General features: G+C 42.7%; 1 protein-coding gene across 1 annotated transcript; it reads right to left on the reverse strand.

The window, feature by feature from the left end:
- Nucleotides 1-617: 617 nt before the first annotated feature.
- On the reverse strand, nucleotides 618-23,288 carry LOC133545687 (zinc finger protein 345-like). Its single transcript, XM_061891494.1, has 7 exons — nucleotides 23,054-23,288; nucleotides 20,281-20,483; nucleotides 16,135-16,227; nucleotides 15,941-16,036; nucleotides 6,620-6,730; nucleotides 2,811-2,940; nucleotides 618-2,730 (listed from the first exon to the last, which is right to left on the reverse strand). The coding sequence occupies exons 1-7, from the start codon at nucleotides 23,064-23,066 to the stop codon at nucleotides 848-850; spliced, it is 2,529 nt and encodes an 842-aa protein (XP_061747478.1). The 5' UTR covers nucleotides 23,067-23,288; the 3' UTR covers nucleotides 618-847.

Here is a 23,288-nt window from a genome sequence, read left to right on the forward strand (position 1 = left end):
AACTAGTAGCAACTCTGACTCACAGGGAGAGAGGAAAAGATGTCAATCGGGCTGAAGAACAGAGAACCACTTTTAGGATAAATGGGGATTAGGTTAGAAAATGATGAAATAATGATCCAAACATTAACTAATGGGCTGTGGAACATATGCATCAAACAAGGGGAAAAACTGAGATCATGTTTTTTTTTTTGGTTACAACAAAACCATGAAAGCCAACAGATGGAAGAGATTAACTGTAACAAGGTTCTAAGACTGAAGGTTCATTGTCTCGTGAGTTAATACACAAACTAATGGGAATAGTTCTGCCGTTATAACACAAAAAAATGGTTGCTCCTCCTGACAGTTTGTTTACAAGTGCCAGGCGGAACTTCAGGAAATTGCAGGCCAATCAAATGTAATGGCAGGAAATAATTTAAGATGAACTTGCCCATCGTTCAAAATGCCTTGCAGGGGGGAGATAAAAAGACGAGCAGGTCATTTAAGGATAAACAAAGTGGTGGTCCTCCTTGATTCCAGCTGATAAGACACCACGCCGTGCAGCTGCTGCCCTCTGGTGTACGGATGGAGAATTGCTTAGTCTGGTTCTCCCCTGGAAGAAAGTGAAGTCACACAAAAAGTGGAACTGATGTCATTTAATTTAAGTCTCACAAAGTCAGCAAACATAATAGGAATAAAAAAAAGAATTGAAGACAATTCGGTTTTCACACGACGCAGATAAAAATGTCCCCCGCGGTGTTTACTTTTGGTTTGATGACCGGGCGTGACATAATGGTGTCTCTCAGAAATAATAAACATGATTGGAAGGGAGGGGGGAAAAAAAAGTTGGTAGTCTTTTCCCTGGCAAGAGTCAGTTGATGCTGGAGTGGCTTTTCAGGTGCCGCCGGAGGTGGTTGAGGCAAGTGTATGTTTTGGGACAGATCTGGCAGTGGAAGGGCCTCACCCCTGAGTGGTTGAGCATGTGCTGCTTGAGTACGCTGCCGTCCGAGAAGGCTTTCCCGCACTGCGAGCACACGTACGGCCGCTCTCCGGTGTGGACGCGCATGTGCACGGTCACCTTGTGGGCCATGGTGAAGCCCTTGCCGCACACCGTGCACTTGAACGGCCTCTCGCCGGTGTGCGTCAGCCTGTGGGTGCGCATGGCGCCCATCTGCGAGAAGGCCTTGCCGCAGTCCGGGCAGACGTGGGGCTTCTCGCCGGTGTGGACCCGGGTGTGGCTCCTCAGGCCCCCCGCCGTGGAGAAGCACTGGGCGCAGTGCGTGCACTGGTAGGGGCGCTCCCCGGTGTGAGTGCGCATGTGCTGCTTCAGGTCGTAGCGGTTCCGGAAGCCGCGGCCGCACACCAGGCAGCTCTCCGGCCGGTCGTCGTTGTGGCGCAGCTCGTGGTTGGACAAGCACTTTTCCGACAGGAAGCACTTGCCGCACTCCTGGCACTGGTATGGCTTCTCGTGGTCGACGCGTTGATGGTACTTGAGCTCGCTGATCCCAGGAAAGGTCTCGTCGCAGTACCGGCACCGGAAGCGGTGGTTGGGGCTGTAGGGAAGCTGGTGCTCCGTCATCTGATGGTTCCTCAGCAGGTGGGCCATCTTGAAGGCCTTGCCGCAGTGAGAGCATTCGTATTTGGTCAGCAGCTGCACACACTGGTGCCTGACGCGCTCGTGTATGGATCGGAAGTGACAGCCGCACTTGGTGCAGAGGTGGGCGGCGTTCTTGCACTTCCTCTTCCTGTGTCCCGAGAGGTGAGTCTCGGTGCGGAAGGCTTTGCCGCACTGCGAGCACTTGTAGGGCTTGACGGCCGTGTGGAACCGCTGGTGCTCCAGAAACTCAAACCGGTACTTGAAGCTCCTTCCGCAGAGTGGGCAGTTGTGAGTGACTCGTCCCCGAGGGTAGGCCGATTTGATGGTCAGTTTCCTAGAGGAGATCGACAGAGACAACGAGGAGATCCGATGGGCGCCGCCGCTTTTCCTGTGTTTACCCCCACTCGGCAATTTGGCTGCCTCCGTTTCGCCGAACTCCTCGTGGCGTTGTTGATGCTTCGCCAGACACTTGGAGGAGATGAAGCTCTTCCGACATTGCTTGCACTGATAGGGCTTGTCGTGATCCACCTGCTGATGGTACTTCAGGTCGCCGATGCCCGAAAAACCTTCGCCGCAGTGGCTGCACTTGAAAAGACGGCTCTGGACGTGCGTGAGAAGGTGCTCCTTTAGGCTGCTGGACTTCGGGAAAGTCTTCCGGCAGTGCACGCAGTCATAGCTGCGGCCCCGTTTCGGACAGTGGTGTCGGAACTTGTCCAGGGAGGTGGGGAAACTGTTGCCGCATTTAATGCACAGGTACGCGGCGTTTTTGCATTTGCGCAGCCTGTGGCCGGCGAGCAGCGTGGCTGTCCGGAAAGCCCGCCCACACTCGGAGCAGTTGTACGGCTGCAGACCGCTGTGGACTCGCTGGTGCTCCACCAGGACCGAGTGATGCTTGAAGCCTTTGCCACACTCGGGACACTTGTGCGTTCCGGACTGCTGCCCGCGGCAGGGCGAGGGCAACATCTCAGTTTCTCTTTTTGGCGAATCCGGGAAGTTGGTGGAGGTGGAAGGGTTCGTGGACAGCTCTTCGTCAAACATGACTATCTGAGGAACGTTGGTGACGTCGTCGCAAGCGCTGGGATGGGACGCAATGGCCACTTCCAGGGAGGGGGGCAGAGACAGCGAGGGGATGAGAAGATCGTCTGACTGAAATGGAGCTGTGGGGGAGGAAAAGAATCATTGAAACATCGAGCAAAACAATTTAGATCTTTTACGAGCAATAATTACGACAACTTACCGACAGTATTTTTGGCCAATTTCCCGTGACACTGCTTGCTCTGGAGAAGAAATTTGAGGTCATCGCCGTTTGATACACACTGCATGTACTCCTCAAGCACGGAGGGGGCAGCACTGAGCCAAGATGCAGTCTATAACAAGGCACAGAAAAAGGCTTTTTACACTTTAAGCCAGACCTAAAATAAAACAAAAAATAGATTTGTTTTTATCAATTAACTCTTGTTACAAATAATAATTGCAATTAATCAGATTTTATATGTTTATATATATATTTTTTTTTACATCCCGTTATGACATACCACTTTATAATGGAATTAAAAATGTTTTTTTCATTTAACAGTAGGATTAAACAACCTTTAGGTACATAACAATAAAGAATGTTGGATAAGCAATATTAACTATGAACTAGTGTTGTCCCGATACCAATATTTTGGTACCGGTACCAAAATGTATTTTGATACTTTTCGTAAGGAAGGGGGACCACCAAAAATTGCATTATTTGCTTTATTTTAACGCACGGCGATGAGGGGCCGACTTGTCCTGGGTGTATGCCGCCTTCCGCCCGATTGTAGCTGAGATAGGTACCAGCGCACTCCGCGACCCCGAAGGGAATAAGCAGTAGAAAATGGATGGATGGGCTTTATTTTAACAAAAAAATCTTAAGGTACATTAAACAAATGTTTCTTATTGCAAGTTTGTCCTTAAATAAAATAGTGAACACACAAGACAACTTGTATTTTTTAAATTTATATAACAGTAGAATTAAACATAACAATAAAGAATGTGGGCTATGCAATATTAACTATGAACTAGTGTTGTCCCGATACCAATATTTTGGTACCGGTACCAAAATGTAATTTGATACTTTTCGAAATGAAGGGGGACCACAAAAACTTGCATTATTTGCTTTATTTTAACAAATAAATCTTAGGGTATATTAAACAAATCTTTCTTATTGCAAGTTTGTCCTTAAATAAAATAGTGAACGTACAAGACAACATGTATTTTTTAAATTTATTTAACAGTAGAATTAAACATAATAATAAAGAATGTGGGATATGCAATATTAACTATGAACTAGTGTTCCAATATTTTGGTACCAAAATGTATTTCCATACTTTTCGGTACTTTGATACATTCCTAAATAATGGGGACCACAAAAAATTGCATTATTTGCTTTATTTTAACAAAGAAATCTTAGGGTACATTAAACAAATGTTTCTTAGTGCAAGTTTGTCCTTAAATAAAATAGTGAACACACAAGACAACATGTATTTTTTAAATTTATTTAACAGTAGAATTAAACACATAAAAGCTGTGGGATATGTAATATTAACTATTAACTAGTGTTGTCCCCATACCAATATTTTGGTACCGGTACCAAAATGTATTTTGATACTTTTCGAAATGAAGGGGGACCACAAAAAATTGCATTATTTGCTTTATTTTAACAAAGAAATCTTAGGGTACATTAAACATATGTTTCTTATTGCAAGTTTGTCCTTAAATAAAATAGTGAAGTTACAAGATAATAGTAAGTAAACAAACAAATTAGTCCTAATTAGCCATATGCAGTAACATATTGTGTCATTTATCAATATTTTGTCAAAATTAAAAAGGACAAACTGTAAAAAATAATCATTAATTCACTTATTAATTTACTGTTAATATCTGCTTACTTTCCTCTTCAAACATGTTCTACCTACACTTCTGTTAAAATGTAATAATCACTTATTCTTCTGTTGTTTGATACTTGACATTAGTTTTGGATGATACCACACATTTAGGTATCGAGTCGATACCAAGTAGTTACATGATCATACATTGGTCATATTCATGTGTCCAGGGACATATTTCCTGAGTTTATATACACAACATACATTTTTTTTAAACGGAAGAAGATTTTGTGATGCTAAAAAATATTGATGTAATCATAGTAATATCGACTAGATACGCTCCTGCACTTGGTATCATTACAGTGGATGTTAGGTGTAGATCCAACCATGGCGTTTGTTTACATTTTGACGCCGGTGAGCTACGGTGTGTAGTGAAGCATGTTTAGTTTGAGACCCCTGCTCTATATTGTTGAGACAAGAATGTTTTGATTGAAAGAATATGTTGATTGACAACAGAGGTGGGTAGAGTAGCCAGAAATTGTACTCAAGTAAGAGTACTGTTAGAGATGTATTACTCAAGTAAAAGTAAGGAGTAGTCACCCAAATATTTACTTGCGTAAAAGTAAAAAGTATGTTGTGAAAAAACTACTCAAGTACTGAGTAACTGATGAGTAACCTGATTGCGGCAACAATGTACAAAAACATAAAAATTGCAATGAGCAAATTCAGAGCCAGGAATATCTCTTAAGCAACTAAAACAATAATATATATTAAATAATAGTAAATAAAATAAAAAAAATTAAGGCACATTGGGCCACAATAACTTAACAGCACCATAGGCTCAGTAGGCATTGATTGATTGATTGAAACTTGTATTAGTAGATTGCACAGTACAGTACATATTCTCTACAATTGACCACTAAATGGTAACACCCCAATAAGTTTTTCAACGTTTATCAATTACTTAATAAATGACCAAGTCGAGGTGATCTACTTCATATATACATACACATACATATCATATACACTTTATATATATGTATATATATATATATACACACACACATTTATATATACAGTATATAATTTATATTAATTTATTTTGCCGTTTTCGTTGACATGTTGAAGGTGTTTTAATGAATATACATGCATGTTTAACACATAGATTCCTATCTTTCATGAAGACAAGAATATAAGTTGGTGTATTACCTGATTCTGATGACTTGCATTGATTGGAATCAGACAGTATAGTGCTGATAACGTCCACGTTTTCAAATGGAGGAGAACAAAAGTTCCTCTTTTCTGTCTAATACCACATGAAAGTCGTTGGTTTTTGGCATCTTATTTGTCCAGCTTCCACATTTGTTGTTATACACTTTACAAGAAATACATAGGCGGCAAACTCCGTAGCTTGCTAGCTTGTTTGCGCTGGCTTTCGGAGACTCTTATTTTGTTAGTGCAGGCGCGATGGAGCGTCACTTTTATTGTGAAGACAGGAACTGTGCGATCAGTCTTTAGGCTTTGAACGGGAAGTACGGTTGAAATAAAAAGTGTCTTTTTGCCTTTACACTTTTGATTGATTGAAACTTTTATTAGTAGATTGCACAGTACAGTACATATTCCGTACAATTGACCACTAAATGGTAACACTCCAATAACATTTTCAGCTTGTTTAAGTCGTGTCATGTGACCGCCTGGCTCTGTTTGATTGGTCCAACGTCACCAGTGACTGCATGTGATTGGTGAAAGGCAGGCATGCGTGGATCCTACTTTGAAGCTCTGTCATAAACCAAAACAAACATTAGCAGATCGATAAAAAAAAGTAGCGAGTAGCGAGCCGAATGTTGATAAATGGAGCGGAGTAAAAGTAGCGTTTCTTCTCTATAAATATACTCAAGTAAATTATGTCGCATAAAAACTAGTCGTAGAAGTACAATTTATCCCAAAAGTTACTCAAGTAAATATAACGGAGTAAATGTAGCGCGTTACTACCTACCTCTGATTGACAATCTAAAAGTAACACGTCTTTCTTCTCTAATTAATTTAGCAGATTTATAAATGAACTATAAAAATCGCAAATCGAATTGCAATTTTGAAGAGAAAAAAAAAAAAATCACAATTAGGTTTTTTTTCTAAATCGTGCAGCCCTACTTGAAGCTGCTTTTATTCCGCCTCGCAGTTGTTTATTATGTACCTGCTTGAAATCTGGTATTGGCAGCAGCTCCTCCAGTCTGGTAAAGAATTCACAAACCAGTGTCTCCAGTGCTGTGTCAAAGTCAGGACCGTACTCCACCGGAAACACGTTCTGTTGCATAAAAAGGATGGAACATTTTCACCAATAATGTCATATTTTATAGCAATAAAATGAGACCTACAGTACAATGACATACTGTATATAATTGGCATGATTACACATATATAAAACTTATTTCCAACAAACTTTGTAGAGAGTTGGGACATGGACCAAGGAAAAATCCAGTACAGGTGCTGTTCATATTATTAGAATATCATGAAAAAGTTGATTTATTTCAGTAATTATATTCAGAACGTGAAACTTACATATTATATCAATTCATTACACACATAGTGATATATTTGAAATGTTTATTTCTTTAAATGTTGATGGTTAGTACTGACAATTACTGAAAATCCCAAATTCAGTATCTCAGAAAATTAGAATATTAGTTACGACTAGTACCAAAAAATATTTTTTAGAAATGTGGGCCAACTGAAAAGTATGAACATGGAAAGTTTCAGCATGTACGGCAATCAATACTTAGTTGCAGCTCCTTTTGCCTGAATTGCTGCAGCAATACATGGAGTCCAGCAGTCTGTTGCACCCTCAGGTGTTATGAGAGCCCAGCTTGCTTTAATAGTGGCCTTCAGCTCTTCAGCATTGTTGGGTCTGGCATCTGGCATCTTCCGCTTCACAATACCACATAGCTTTTCTATGGGGTTAAGGTCAGGTGAGTTTGCAGGCCAATCAAGAACAGGGATCCCATGGTCCTTAAACCAGGTACTGGTAGATTTGGCACTGTGTGCAGGTGCCAAGTCATGTTGGAAAATGAAATCTTCACCTCCATAAAACTGGTCCGCGGCAGGCAGCATAAAACTTCCTGGTAGACTGCTGCATTGACCCTAGACCTCAGGAAACACAGTGGACCAACACCAGCAGATGACATGGCACCCCAGACCATTACCCATTGTGGAAATTTGACACTGGACTTCAGGCAACGTGGATTCTGTGCCTCTCCTGTCTTCCTCCAGACTCTGGGACCTTGATTTCCAAAGGAGATACAAAATTTACTTTCATCTGAAAAAATAACTTTGGACCACTCAGCATCAGTCCAGTCCTTTTTGTCTTGAGCCCAGGCGAGACGCTTTTGACGTTGTCTCTTATTCAAGAGTGGCTTTACACAAGGAATGCGACAGCTGAAGCCCATATCTTGCATACGTCGGTGCGTGGTGGTTCTTGAAGCACTGACTCCAGCTGCAGTCCACTCTTTGTGGATCTCCCCCACATTTTTGAATCGGTTTTGTTTGACAATCCTCTACAGGGCGCAGTTATCCCTCTTGCTTGTACACTTTTTTCTACCACATCTTTGTCTTCCCTTGGCCTCTCTATTAATGTGCTTGGACACAGAGCTCTGGGAACATCCAACCTCTTTGGCAATGACCTTTTGTGTCTTGCCCTCCTTCTTTAAAGTATCAATGGTCATCTTTTGGACAGTTGTCAAGTCAGCAGTCTTCCCCATGATTGTGTGTCATACAGAATCAAAACGAAAGACCATTTAAATGCGTTTCCAGGTGTTTTGAGTTAGTTAGCTAATTAGAGTGTGGCACCAGGTGTCTTCAATATCTGACCTTTTCAACATATTCTAATTTTCTGAGATGTTGAATTTAGGGTTTTCATTGGTTGTCAGCTATAATCATCTCCTTTTCGGCAAAAAACACTTGAAATGTATCAGTCTGTTTGGAATGAATGTATACATTCTACAAGTTTGACTTTCTAAATGGAATTAATGAAATAAATCAACTTTTTCATGATATTCTAATAATATGACCAGGACTGGAAAGTGCTCCCCCGGGTGATTCCCTTGTCCTACTGGGAGACTTCAACGCTCATGTTGGAAACCTGGAGAGGCGTGATTGGGAAGAATGGCCGCCCGGATCTGAACCCGAGTGGTGTTTTGTTATTGGACTTTTGTGCTTGTCACAGTTTGTCGATAACAAACACCATGTTCAAACATAAGGGTGTCCATATGTGCACTTGGCACCAGGACACCCTAGGCCGCAGTTCCATGATCGACTTTGTAGTTGTGTCATCGGATTTGCGGCCTCATGTTTTGGACACTCGGGTGAAGAGAGGGGCGGAGCTTTCTACCGATCACCACCTGGTGGGGAGTTGGCTGCGATGGTGGGGGAGGATGCCGGACAGACCTGGGAGGCCCAAACGCATTGTGAGGGTCTGCTGGGAACGTCTGGCAGAGTCTCCTGTCAGACAAAGTTTCAATTCCCACCTCCGGAAGAACTTTGAACATGTCACGAGGGAGGTGCGGGACATTGAGTCCGAGTGGACCATGTTCCGCACCTCTATTGTCGAGGCGGCAGATCGGAGCTGTGGCCGCAAGGTAGTTGGTGCCTGTCGGGGCGGAAATCCTAAAACCCCTTGGTGGACACCAGCGGTGAGGGATGCCGTCAAGCTGAAGAAGGAGTCCTATCGGGTCCTTTTGGCTCATAGGACTCCGGAGGCAGTGGACAGGTACCGACAGGCCAAGCGGTGTGCAGCTTCAGCGGTCGCGGAGGCAAAAACTCGGACATGGGAAGAGTTCGGGGAAGCCATGGAAAACGACTTCCGGACGGCTTCGAAGCGATTCTGGACCACCGTCCGCCGCCTCAGGAAGGGGAAGCAGTGCACTATCAACACCGTGTATGGTGCGGATGGTGTTCTGCTGACCTCGACTGCGGATGTTGTGGATAGGTGGAAGGAATACTTCGAAGACCTCCTCAATCCCACCAACACGTCTTCCTATGAGGAAGCAGTGCCAGGGGGATCTGTGGTGGACTCTCCTATTTCTGGGGCTGAGGTCGCTGAGGTAGTTAAAAAGCTCCTCGGTGGCAAGGCCCCAGGGGTGGACGAGATCCGCCCGGAGTTCCTTAAGGCTCTGGATGCTGTGGGGCTGTCTTGGTTGACAAGACTTTGCAGCATCGCGTGGACATCGGGGGCGGTACCTCTGGATTGGCAGACCGGGGTGGTGGTTCCTCTCTTTAAGAAGGGGGACCGGAGGGTGTGTTCCAACTATGGTGGGATCACACTCCTCAGCCTTCCCGGTAAGGTTTATTCAGGTGTACTGGAGAGGAGGCTACGTCGGATAGTCGAACCTCGGATTCAGGAGGAACAGTGTGGTTTTCGTCCTGGTCGTGGAACTGTGGACCAGCTCTATACTCTCGGCAGGGTTCTTGAGGGTGCATGGGAGTTTGCCCAACCAGTCTACAGGTGCTTTGTGGACTTGGAGAAGGCATTCGACCGTGTCCTTCGGGAAGTCCTGTGGGGAGTGCTCAGAGAGTATGGGGTATCGGACTGTCTTATTGTGGCGGTCCGCTCCCTGTACGATCAGTGCCAGAGCTTGGTTCGCATTGCCAGCAGTAAGTCGAACACATTTCCAGTGAGGGTTGGACTCCGCCAAGGCTGTCCTTTGTCACCGATTCTGTTCATAACTTTTATGGACAGAATTTCTAGGCGCAGTCAAGGCGTTGAGGGGTTCCGGTTTGGTAACCGCAGGATTAGGTCTCTACTTTTTGCAGATGATGTGGTCCTGATGGCTTCATCTGACCGGGATCTTCAGCTCTCGCTGGATCGGTTCGCAGCCGAGTGTGAAGCGACCGGAATGAGAATCAGCACCTCCAAGTCCGAGTCCATGGTTCTCGCCCGGAAAAGGGTGGAGTGCCATCTCCGGGTTGGGGAGGAGACCCTGCCCCAAGTGGAGGAGTTCAAGTACCTAGGAGTCTTGTTCACGAGTGAGGGAAGAGTGGATCGTGAGATCGACAGGCGGATCGGTGCGGCGTCTTCAGTAATGCGGACGTTGTACCGATCCGTTGTGGTGAAGAAGGAGCTGAGCCGGAAGGCAAAGCTCTCAATTTACCGGTCGATCTACGTTCCCATCCTCACCTATGGTCATGAGCTTTGGGTCATGACCGAAAGGATAAGATCACGGGTACAAGCGGCCCAAATGAGTTTGGGTCTCTCCCTTAGAGATAGGGTGAGAAGCTCTGCCATCCGGGAGGAACTCAAAGTAAAGCCGCTGCTCCTCCACATGGAGAGGAGCCAGATGAGGTGGTTCGGGCATCTGGTCAGGATGCCACCCGAACGCCTCCCTAGGGAGGTGTTTAGGGCACGTCCAACCGGTAGGAGGCCACGGGGAAGACCCAGGACACGTTGGGAAGACTATGTCTTCCGGCTGGCCTGGGAACGCCTCGGGATCCCCCGGGAAGAGCTAGACGAAGTGGCTGGGGAGAGGGAAGTCTGGGTTTCCCTGCTTAGGCTGTTGCCCCCGCGACCCGACCTCGGATAAGCGGAAGATGATGGATGGATGGATGGATGACCAGGACCTGTATATTTATGTAAGGGTCTGGATAAAGAGGACAAGACAGGAATTTATTAAAAAAGGAAGCTTAGTTTTACTATGTCATTATGGGATATTTTGCTTATATCCTGTCTCTTTTTGTTAACATAAACTTACACAATTATGTCAGGGGGGTAACATTTTTTTTTTGCAGGAAATCATATACTTATTTTTCCAATTATACAATTGTGTGACCAAAAATTGACCAAGACATCACAGACCAGTCCATCAATATTTGTATGCAATACTAATTTAGGGCGGCAGTCTAATTCACAATCCCTATTTTCTATACAATTATTGGACATTGGGAACTTGAACAGGTCAGCAATGAAATCACTTGGACTTTAAGCTAATAAGTAGTAGTAGCTATTTGCAAGTTAAGGTACCACTGTCCAAACATCCATTTTCTACCGCTTGTCCCTTTTGGGCTCACTGTCGTACTCTAAGTAAGAGGAGAACTACACATTTTTGGGGGAATTTTGCCTATCACTCACAATTCCTATGTAAGACAAAAACACACGTTTTTATTTTTTTTATGCATTTTAAGTGGTAATATATGGCAAGTACGAGGTGGCTAAAAAATTGAAGCTAACAAAACAAAAAACCCACCAACAATACTCCATTTGCATCTTGTGACTGGCATATTACCAAGTATTAGCGACATTGTTATTATAAGCTCTAACGCAGAGGAACTACCTTTAGCAGTACGTTGATCACAGAGCGCTAACTCGCTTATGCAGCAATGGACATACTGTACCTGTGAGTTGCTACATCTCCTCTGAGCTGGTGAAAGTTAATTGTATATTATAAAACATGCCTCTAACTTGTGTAGTAGAAGGATGTAGCCATAAACTGAGAAGTTGGTAGACTTTCACATTTAATTTAGACCAGGAAAGATGCTTTTTTCGTGGTTTTTTAAATGATTAATTCTTCATCTAAACAGACAGCTGTAAAGATCCCATCATTTAGCATTCAAGTGAGAGCAGACATTGTTCTGCAAGTTATTGTTTTGTATTTCTTGTTTCGCACGTGGCAATAGTGTTACTTGCTAATTCTGTTTTATCACACAGCTTCTACAACTTGTACCTCATCCTCCTTATGTCCAGGCTCAAAAATATAAGATTTCTGGATAATCAATCAAAAATATAAGGTTTCTGGATAATCATTTGTTTCAAAGTAGTCTTTGTTGGCGCTCACGAAGTCTGCATGGATAGTAGTTGAAAAGATAAGCAAAAGTTGAGATGCATAATATACCGCCAAATGCTTAAAAAGAGACAAATACGGACTAAGAAGCAAGTAAGTGAGATGGTGCACAACAAAATGTCTGAAATCAAGATAAAAACAAAAAGATTTGTTATTGTTAGAACAATTTTCTTTGAATATATCAAGATATGTTACTTAAAAAATCTGCCATCAGTGCAGGGAAATCTTGTTATTGTTATTATGAATGTGCCTGTTACTACATGACTATACCATACCAACTTTGTTTATGAAGCCCTTTAAAAACAAGCACAGTTGAAGAACAAAGAAATGCAGGCAAAGGACAGAATAAAAAAAATAAAATTAAAAAAATAGGTAAATTACACATTATCTTAAGAACATATATATACTACATATATATGTTACATGCAAACTTACAGTGTGGACCGGTATATAAAATGTTGGAGGTTTTTTTAAAAGCGCTTTATAAGCGGAACAGAGCAAATTTCTTTAGTTACGTTGTTAGCTGACTTTTGCTAGCGTTTATTTACGACTTAAACGGCATTAAAAAAAGAAAACCATGTGTGCTTGTCTTACATAAAGATTGTGAATGATAGGCAAAACACATGCCAAACATTTTAAGACAGATTTCCCTGCACCGTTGTCAGATTATTTTAAGTAACATATCTTGATATACTCAAAGAAAATTGTTCTATCAATAACAAAACTTTCAGTTTTTACCTTGATTTCAGACATTTTGTTGTGCACCATCTCACTTTCTTGCTTCTTAGTCTGTATTTTTTCCAGTTTGGTCTCTTTCACAATGACCATTGACAACGGTAAATGTGACAAAATATTGTGTGAACATTGAAGTGTGATAACGGTGAAGGCAGATCTTGGGTTATTTTTAGATTTCACATATTCTTTAAATGGGGAAAATCAATACTAATACTTGAGGGTATGTTGTAGACGTTAACTATTAAGAGACCGTATAGCAGACCTTGGCAAATTAAGGCCCGGGGGCCACATGCAGCCTGTTAAGCTTTTCAACCTGGCCCGCCGGACATTCCCAAATAATTTTTTTTGAATCTTTAAGATGGGAAGTGTAGCTGCCATTATGATGTGCACTCATGTTTTCTAATGACCGTAAGTCTTGAACTTTACAAAGTATTTCAATGCTGGGAACCTGCGCTTGTGGCTGAAATACCAGTTACTATGGCAGGGGTCGGGAACCTTTTTGGCTGAGAGAGCCAAGAAGCCAAATATTTTAAAATATATTTGCCTAAGAGCCATATAATATTTTTTTAACACTGAACACAACTAAACGCGTGCATTTTTTAAGTAAGACCAACATTTCCAGAGTATAATAAGTCTCTTATTCTTTGTAATAACATTGTTATTCTGAAGCTAACTGTGGAGGGGGCGTGGCCTGCGGGCCTGCAGCAAAGCGGGATGTTGCCAGGACCGGCCTCGAAATCAACGACAGGTGCGTAGACGGCCCACCTGGGCCTTTTTATCTAATCACCTGTCGCTCTGTTATAAGCAGCAGCCAGGAGGAGAGACAGGGTTGGGGCTGGAGCCAGAGCGCGAGTGAGGACCAAAGAGAAAAAGACAATTGCTGTACAGCAACTGAGAGAAAAATAAAATAAAACAATATTGTAACCCTAAAACAGGCTCTTGGTGGTCTGAAGAACCCCCAGGAGGGCAAGCCCCACACTAACTAATAATAAATAAATTACTTCTTACCATTAACGCAACTTCTTGAACATAAAAATGCATGAGAATGTTTTATATTTTGAACGTTGTTTTTAACACTGTGATTACAAGTGGAATTATTCATTACTTATCCTGTTAAGCAATGTGTGCTCAGATTTATCCGAGAGCCAGATGCAGTCCTCAAAAGAGCCACATCTGGCTCTAGAGCCATAGGTTCCCTACCACTGTACTATGGTAATCTAATTAGTTACTGTGGAGAGGCGGGGCCGGCAGTTCGACAGTAAGGCAGGGCACGAGATGGCGGTGAGGAGGCGTGGACGGCGAGCAAGCGGCGAGGTGAGGCGCCGAGAGCGACGCCGCAATCATGATCAGGTGCGTGGATCGCGCACCTGGGGACGATTAAGTAATCCTCTCAGCCGTGAACATCAGGGAGAGAGGCGGAGAGACGAGAAGAAGCCAGAAGGAAGCTGACGCTGAGAGAGAGAGGGATGCCCGAAGCAGAAAGGCAAGCGGAAGAGCGAGCGGCAGACGGAGCACCTGAGAAGCAGTCCTTATTGAAAAATAAAGAACGTTCCCTCCGCTATGTCCTTCCTTGACGGCCCTTGGAACCCGCGCGACGGCTTGAGAAGTCTGTCACAGTCACTATGGTTATATAATTAGTTACTATGGTCATCTAATTAGTTACTATGGTCATTTAATTAGTTACGATGGTCATCTACGTCACAGCAGCTCAGACGAGGCACCAAGCAGTGTGGGTGGGAAGCGTTCCCACAGAGGTGGAAGGAGATTTTCCCGACAAAGTTCTAAAGCTTAGTGATGTATAGCAGTGGTTCTCAACCTTTTTTTTAGTGATGTACCCCCTGTGAACATTTTTTTTAATTCAAGTATCCCTTAATCAGAGCATTTTTGGTTGAAAAAAAAAAAGAGATAAAGAAGTAAAATACAGCACTATATCATCAGTTTCTGATTTATTAAAGTGTATAATTGTGCAATATTGCTGATTTGTAGTGGTCTTTCTTGAACTATTTGGAAAAAAAAGTTATAAAAATAAGTAAAAACTAGTTGAAAAACAAACAAGTGATTCACTTATAAATAAAGATTTCTCCACATAGAAGTAATCATCAACTTAAAGTGCCCTCTTTGGGGATTGTAATAGAGATCCATCTGGATTCATCAACTTACTTATAAACATTTCTTCACAAAAAAATAAATCTTTAACATCAATATTTATGGAACATGTCCACAAAAAAATCTAGCTGTCAACACTGAATATTGCATCGTTGCATTTCTTTTCACAGTTTATGAACTTACATTCATATTTTGTTGAAGTATTATTCAATAAATATATTTATGAAAGGATTTTTGAATTGTTGCTATTTTTTATAATTTTTTTGACAAATCTCACGTACCCCTTGGCATACCTTTAAGTACCCCTAGGGGTACGCGTACCCCCATTTGAGAACCACTGATGTATAGAATAGAATAGAAAGTACTTTATTGATTCCTGGGGGGAATTCAGCAAATATCAGATGTATCAGATTGTAGGTGGGTTTATTTTGCACCCTCGCGTTCATATTTCAGTATTTGTTGCATTTTTGTTACGTTTCACTTGATTGTAAAATATGTCGATCGAAGGGGGCGTCATGACGTTCATATTTTGTCAATATTCAGTGTTTTATCCTTCATAGAACATTTTTAAATTTCATTACGTTTTTTTAAGGCGGTCTGTCATAACGTTTTTTAGCATTCAATCAGACATTATTGGGAGGTTTTGTATTGGTGTTCCTAAAAGTAGATACACCGGCCCCCAGACACATTTTTGTCTCTAAATGTGGCCCCTCTGAGTTCAAATAATTGCCCAGGCCTGCCGTATAGGGTAGCGTAACATTTCTGTTCTGTTCTTTAGTATTTCATTCTTATTAATATTGAATTATTACTTCTCCAAAACACAACCTTTCTCTTTCAGTTCAGTCTACCTTGAGGAAATGTTCTCGGCCATCCGTGTCTTCAATCAGGCCCTGTACTAGCTTCATGAAGTTAGCCTCGGGTGCTTCAATCACAGGATCATTCGTCTAAATGGCAGAACACAGACTGGCAGTCAGTAATGGTGAAATAATAGACTGTATTAAAAAAAAATAAAAATAAAAATACCCTCACGGGTGTGACTCACCTCCTCGATGCAAGAAGATCGGATCCTGTTAAGGTGAGTCTCAACAGCTTTCAGATCTTCGGGATGCTCAGAACGCAACAATTCCAGAGTGGTCTGGTGAAAATGTACATTTTCTTTAAAGTGACGTTGGAAAATTAAAATTAAAATACAATATTGCACAGCTGCGTCCCCACTGAATGTTTTAAGAAAAGTGTTAAACACCATTTCAGCATATTTCTACATGACTCCCATTAGGGAGAGGCAGCGGCGCGATGACCAAGAAGAACACGGAGTTGGAATATAATTACAACACTTTATGTACATATTTATATACATATTCACATAATATTTACATATTTATATAATATGTAACTACAAGCTCCATTCACAGACAGAGTCCCATTGCTTTTATGAGCTGTCAAGCGAGTCAAAAGCCCAAAAAAATAAATAAAATAAAATAAAAATTATTTTTTATTTGTGGCGGCCGTAATTCTTTCGTGGCGGGCCGCCACAAATAAATGAATGTGTGGGAAACCCTGTCTTGTCTTAAATAGGATTTGTAAATAATAGATAGTAGGGGTGTAACAGTACGTGTATTTGTATTGAACCGTTTCGGTACGGGGGTGTACCGAACGAGTTTCTAAGCTAAAGTCTTAACAAGCTGCTTTGTTTCTTCTGCCTCTGTCTCAGCACCCAGCATTGTCCCACCCACACAACCATCTGATTGGTTACATATATAGCGGTAACAGCCAATCAGCAGTGCGTATTCAGAGCGCATGTAGTAAATGCTTCTGCGTCGAGCAGATAGGTGTTTAAGGCAGAGTACTCTCCCCAAATGATAATAAACACCTCCCATTCAACTACTAGTAACATCGCTATGAGCCCGTTGTGAAGTGTGAAGTGAATTATATTTATATAGCGCTTTACATAGTGAAACCCAATATCTAAGTTACATTTAAACCAGTGTGGGTGGCACTGGGAGCAGGTGGGTAAAGTGTCTTGCCCAAGGACACAACGGCAGTGACTAGGATGGCACAAGCGGGAATCGAACCTGCAACCCTCAAGTTGCTGGCACAGCCACTCTACCAACCGAGCTATGCCGTTGACCTTCTAGAAACTTAAACAGCTCGCTCGCGGGTCTGGCTTGAGGTGAAGGCTAATTAGCTTTTAGCGTAACCTTAGCTCATTTTGCGGTGTGTGTGTTTGTGTGTGTTTTAGGGACAGAAAAGTTTTGAATGGCAGGGTCCCTGCTATCACATGTTAAGAAAAATATAACATTTACATAATAAAAATCAACACCTTCTTCCCAAATGCTGTGATAAATTAAGCATGATGAGTTGACTTGAAAGTGTTTAAAGTTGCACATTTTATATGTAGAAGAAAAGTTTTCTCATTTTTATTTAATCTGAACAACAATTTGAGGCAGTTTAATGTTGATTAACGTAGGCAGAATTATTATAGTGTTCCCAATGTTAAAAGAATAAAGCCATTGTTTACAAATTTGGTAAATAAATAACCCCAAAAATGTATATGTTGTTGTTTTCTTACTGTACCAAAAATAAACCGAACCGTGTCCTCTAAACCGAGTTACGCACCGAACCGAAATTTTTGTGTACCGTTACACACCTAATAGATAGTACTTTATTGATTCCTTTAGTAGAGTTCCTGCAGGAAAATTCAAAATTATAAAATAATAAAAGGCAACATTAAAAAAATAAGAGTAGTCCTCCTCTAATTTAAAGTAAGACAGTGGTACCTCAACTTGCAAATGCCTACTACCAAGGTATTTTGAGATAAAAGCAGTGTCTCTGCTTTTTTTTCAACTTTAATTAAAGTCGAGTTTCATTTGTCTTTAGCTTCTGAATTCAATGTTGTTTTACTTCTAAGCTTAAAGTCAAAGTAATATGATTGCTGACCTGTTCGAGTTCTGAAAGTCCAATAATTGTATAGAAAATATGGATTGCGAATAAGGCGAATAAGTAATTATATGACAATATAGTGCTGCTGAACAAAATATTGCATACAAATATTGATGGTCTGGTTTGTGATGTTTTGGTCACTCAATTGTACAATTGGAAAATTTGATTTCCAGCTTAGTTTTTTTTACCCCCCTAAAACATTTTTTATGTTAGATTTATGTTCACAAAAAGAGACAGGATATCAAAAAATATATATATACATATTTAATAACTATCCCATTAAGACATAGTAACTCAACTTCCTTTATCAATAAATTCCTGTCTTGTCCTCTTTATACACACCCTCACCAAAATATACTGGATTCTTCCTTGGTCCATGTCCCTGGGACCCCAATTTGAAAATTCCTAGCGCCAACACTGATACGTATAAAGTAGCAGATAATACTGCTAAAATGTTGACACATTTTCGAATGCTGAAAGTAAGAGCAGAAAAGGTATCCTCTTGTTGATTTAAACTAAAGTGTTGGCTGCACTTTATTTAAAGGCCTACTAGCGACCACGCAGTCTGATAGTTTATATATCAAGGATGAAATATTAACATTGCAACACATGCCAAAACGGACGGTTTAGTTTACTAAATTGCAATTTTAAATTGCGCGCGGAAGTATCACGCTAAAACGTCGCGGTATGATGAAGCGTGCGCGTGACGTCACGCATTGTAGAGGACATTTTGTTCCAGCACCGTTCACAGCTATAAGTCGTCTGCTTTCATCGCATAATTCCACAGTAATATGGACATCTGTGTTGCTGAATCTTTTGCAATTTGTTCAATGAATAATGGAGACGTCAAAGAAGAAAGCTGTAGGTGAGAAGCGGTGTATTGCGGCCGCCTTTAGCAACACAAACACAGCCGGTGTTTCATTGTTTACATTTCTGAAAGATGACGGTGAAGCTTTACTAGGAGCGGCATGGCGTAGTGGGTAGAGCGGCTGTGCCAGAAACATGAGGGTTGCAGGTTTGCTTCCCACCTACTGACATCCAAATCGCTGCCGTTGTGTCCTTGGGCAGGACACTTCACCCTTGCCCCCGGTGCCGCTCACATGAATGAATGATGAATGATGGTGGTCGGCGGGGCCGTAGGGGCAAACTAGCAGCCACGCTTCCGTCAGTCTACCCCAGGGCAGCTGTGGCTACAGATGTAGCTTACCACCACCAGGTGTGAATGAATGATGGGTTCCCACTTCTCTGTGAGCGCTTTGAGTATCTAACGATAGAAAAGCGCGATATAAATCTAATCCATTATTATTATTATTACTATAGAACAGAGCGGTCAAGCGAACACGGTTGGGTTGGACCACACACACCAAGTACAGTGTATTATGCAGCGATCATTTCGAAAGATCGTGTTTCGAAGAGGGTCCCTTGCGAAGGGCAGAGATGGGCATCGCCACCACCCGTCGACTGGTGCTGAAGAAAGGTGCGGGGCCGACCTTCAGGTTGTACAGGTACGACCATATAATCTCACTAAAACACTAGTAACACAATAAGCAGATAAGGGGTTTTCCAGAATCATCCTAGTAAATTTATCTAACAACATCTGAATCGCTCCCACTGTATAGTCTTTTTTTCTAGTCCTTCACTCTCACTTTCCTCATCCACAAATCTTTCATCCTCGCTCAAATTAAATGGGGAAATCGTTGCTTTCTCTGTCCGAATCGCTCTCGCTGCTGGTGGCCATGATTGTAAACAATGTTCAGATGTGAGGAGCTCCACAACCCGTGACGTCACGCGCACATCGTCTGCTACTTCCGGCTTTTTTATCATCATGTTCTCTACTAAATCCTTTCAGCAAAAATATGGCAATACCGCGAAATGAGCAAGTATGACACATAAAATGGACCTGCTATCCCCGTTTAAATAAGAAAATCTCATTTCAGTAGGCCTTTAAATAAGATGTAAATGCATTGGCAATTATTGTTATTTACTTGCTCATTTGTAGCCATGATTCAAATACATCAAACTTCTTTCCCATACTTTTTTACTAAAAAGTTACTGAATCGATTTCAACTCACTGGATGTTTTTTTTGTAAATAAACAAATATCGTCCCTGAAAAGTATCGCAACATCAAATTAGATTTCGAATCGAATCGTTACACCCCTACCACGTACCAGTTTTTCCGACAGAGCATGTCGACAATACGAATATGTCGATAACACAAAGTATATTCAAGAGTTTCCTTTTCCTTACCCTGGCCCTCAGGCCAAGCGACAACAGTCTCCCCTCTCTCTTGCTCATGAGGTCAGGGACTGCGTCCGTAACCATGGATACGAACTCCTCCAGCTTCCCATAGTGCTTAATGTTCCTCTGGCGAACCACTTCCCACATCCCGGCTGACATCAGCCGCAGTGGCGGCACCAGGAGGGCCAGTGATGACAGGGGAACACTAAATTCTTCAAACAGACAGAATAAAAAAAACTTTAAATATATATACAATTGTTATAATATTATGTGTTCAATAAACATTTTTTTATACAACTCAATCCAGCCCATCGTTTATCTCAGGGGTCCCCAAAATTTTTTGCACCACGGACCGGTTTAATGTAAGCATTATTTTCTGGGACCGGCTTTCCACTTGTGACGGATAAATACAGCAAGAATAAGAGTATGGAAAATACAACTCACGATAACGATGAGATGCAGATGGAAATCAGTCTTTGGCTACAACCTTGTCACTTTTCTGTCTGATATGTTCATAAATGTGCATTGCATCGTGTCATAAAATTACAGCAAATATAACAAATTGTAGCTGAGATAGGCGCCAGCGCCCCCCGCCACCCCGAAAGGGAATAAGCGGTAGAAAATGGATGGATGGATAACAAATGGCAACTTCCCACGAGGAGTTCTATTGTACATCTATAAACAAGCTGTGGAGAGGGAGCGTGGCCTGCGGACCTGCAGCGAAGCAGGGTGTGCCAGGACCGGCTTCAAGAAGAGCGACAGGTGCGTAGATGGCCCACCTGGGCCTGGTTATCTAATCGCCTGTCGCTCTGTTAAAAAGGCAGCAGCCGGGAGGAGAGAGTTGTTGGAGCTGGAGCGAGAGCACGAGCAAGTGCGAGAGCGAAAAATGGACTCTCACAGTGATGCTTGGTGGTCTGGAGGACCCACGGGAGGGCAGATTAATATGAAAATTTAGTGTTGGGGCGGCCCGCGAGTTTTATATGAATGCCGCTAGCGTCATACTTGTATACCCACGATTTTTCCGGGAGACTCCCAATTTTCAGCGCCCCTCCAGGGGTATTCATTCTCCCGAACTTCACCCAAACAACAATATTATGGGGGAACCGTTGAGGCACTATTATTGGCATCCTCTACAACCTGCACAAATAGCGTGCCAGCCCAGCCGCATGTAGAATTTGGCTTCTGTAGGCGCAGTAAGCGATTGCAAGTCATACTTGATCAACAGCCATACAGGTCACACTGAGGGTGGCCGTATAAACAACTTTAACACCGTTACAAATATATGCCACACTGTGAATGCACATCAAACAAGAATGACAAACACATTTTGGGAGAACATCCACACCGTAACACAACATAAACACAACAGAACAAATACCCAGAATACCATGCAGCCGTAACTCTTCCGGGTACTTTTCTCATCCAAGAATCTTTCATCCTCGCTCAAATTAACGGGGAAATTGTCGCTTTCTCGGTTTGAATAGCTCTTGCTGCTGGTGGCCATGATTATAATAATAATAATAATGGATTAGATTTATATCGCGCTTTTCTATTGTTAGATACTCAAAGCGCTCACAAAGAAGTTGGAACACATCATTCATTCACACGATGGTGGTGGTAAGCTACATTTGTAGCCACAGCTGCCCTGGGGTAGACTGACGGAAACGTGGCTGCCAGTTTGCGCCTACGGCCCCTCCGACCACCACCAATCATTCATTCATCATTCATTCACCGGTGTGAGCGGCACCGGGGGCAAAGGGTGAAGTGTCCTGCCCAAGGACACAACGGCAGCGCTTTTTTGGATGTCAACAGGTGGGAAGCGAACCTGCAACCCTCAGGTTTCTGGCACGTCCGCTCTACCCACTGCGCCATGCCTAAACAATGTTCAGATGTGAGGAGCTCCACAACCCGTGATGTCACGCGCACATCGTCTGCTACTTCCGGTAAAGGCAAGGCTTTTTTATTAGCGACCAAAAGTTGCGAACTTTATCGTCGATGTTCTCTACCAGTGAATTTTTTTTAAAATCTAAATCCTTTTCTAAATCCTTTCAGCAAAAATATGGCAATATCGCGAAATGATCAAGTATGACACATAGAATGATGGACCTGCTATCCCTGTTTAAATAAGAAAATCTCATTTCAGTAGGCCTATAAGCATAAGACACCTTTTTACCTGCACCCTGCCTCCCGCTGTTTCCGACATCCACAAAGCAATAAGCTACCGCCTGCCACCTACTGATATGGAAGAGTATTACACGGCTCTAGACAGCACCAACACTCAAAAACATCCATCCATCCATCCATTTTCTGCCGCTTATTCCGTTTGGGGTCACGGAGGGCGCCTTATTCAGCTTTCAATCGGGCGGAAGGCAGTGTACACCCTGGACAAGTCGCCACCTCACACAATTTGGAGACTATATTTACTGGTTTGCATAAAAATATTTTTATGGTAAATATGTGGAATTAGATAATCTCCCACAGGCACACTGAAATGTATGTCACGGGCACACTAGTGTGCCGCGGCACAGTGGTTGAAAAACCCTGGTTTAGCTAATGCTAATAAGCTAAGCTAATGCTAACAAGCTAATGCTAATGCTAACGAGCTAGGCTAATATCCAGTTCGCTAATGTTAGCCGGACTAACCCCGCCACTCCATCTCCTTCCAGATATTAGTCGAGGCCTGTTTTGCTTCTATATCCCCGTTCGCTTGTGCGGGGAAGACGGGGTGGGAAGAAGGGTAAAAATGATAAATTCCGTCGAGTAACCGCGAGCTACTGCATACCCATGTCGCCCATCGTCGAGTTCTTCAACGCCGACGTCCAGCAAACTTCCCACCGGGGCGACTTTTCATGTTTTCTGGGTAGCCAGCAGACTAATAGTCGATATGGCGCAAGGGCGCCAACTTCTTCCTGAAACACGCCGTGTCGGTGCCCGTCTGTATGGCGTAGGCGAGCGGCGTTCGTTTTAGGGAAGGTGGCAGCCCGATGATGACCCTGCTGGTTGTCACAACCACCGCC

The sequence above is a fragment of the Nerophis ophidion genome, linkage group LG28, assembly GCF_033978795.1.
Source record: "Nerophis ophidion isolate RoL-2023_Sa linkage group LG28, RoL_Noph_v1.0, whole genome shotgun sequence".
Lineage (NCBI taxonomy): Eukaryota > Metazoa > Chordata > Actinopteri > Syngnathiformes > Syngnathidae > Nerophis > Nerophis ophidion.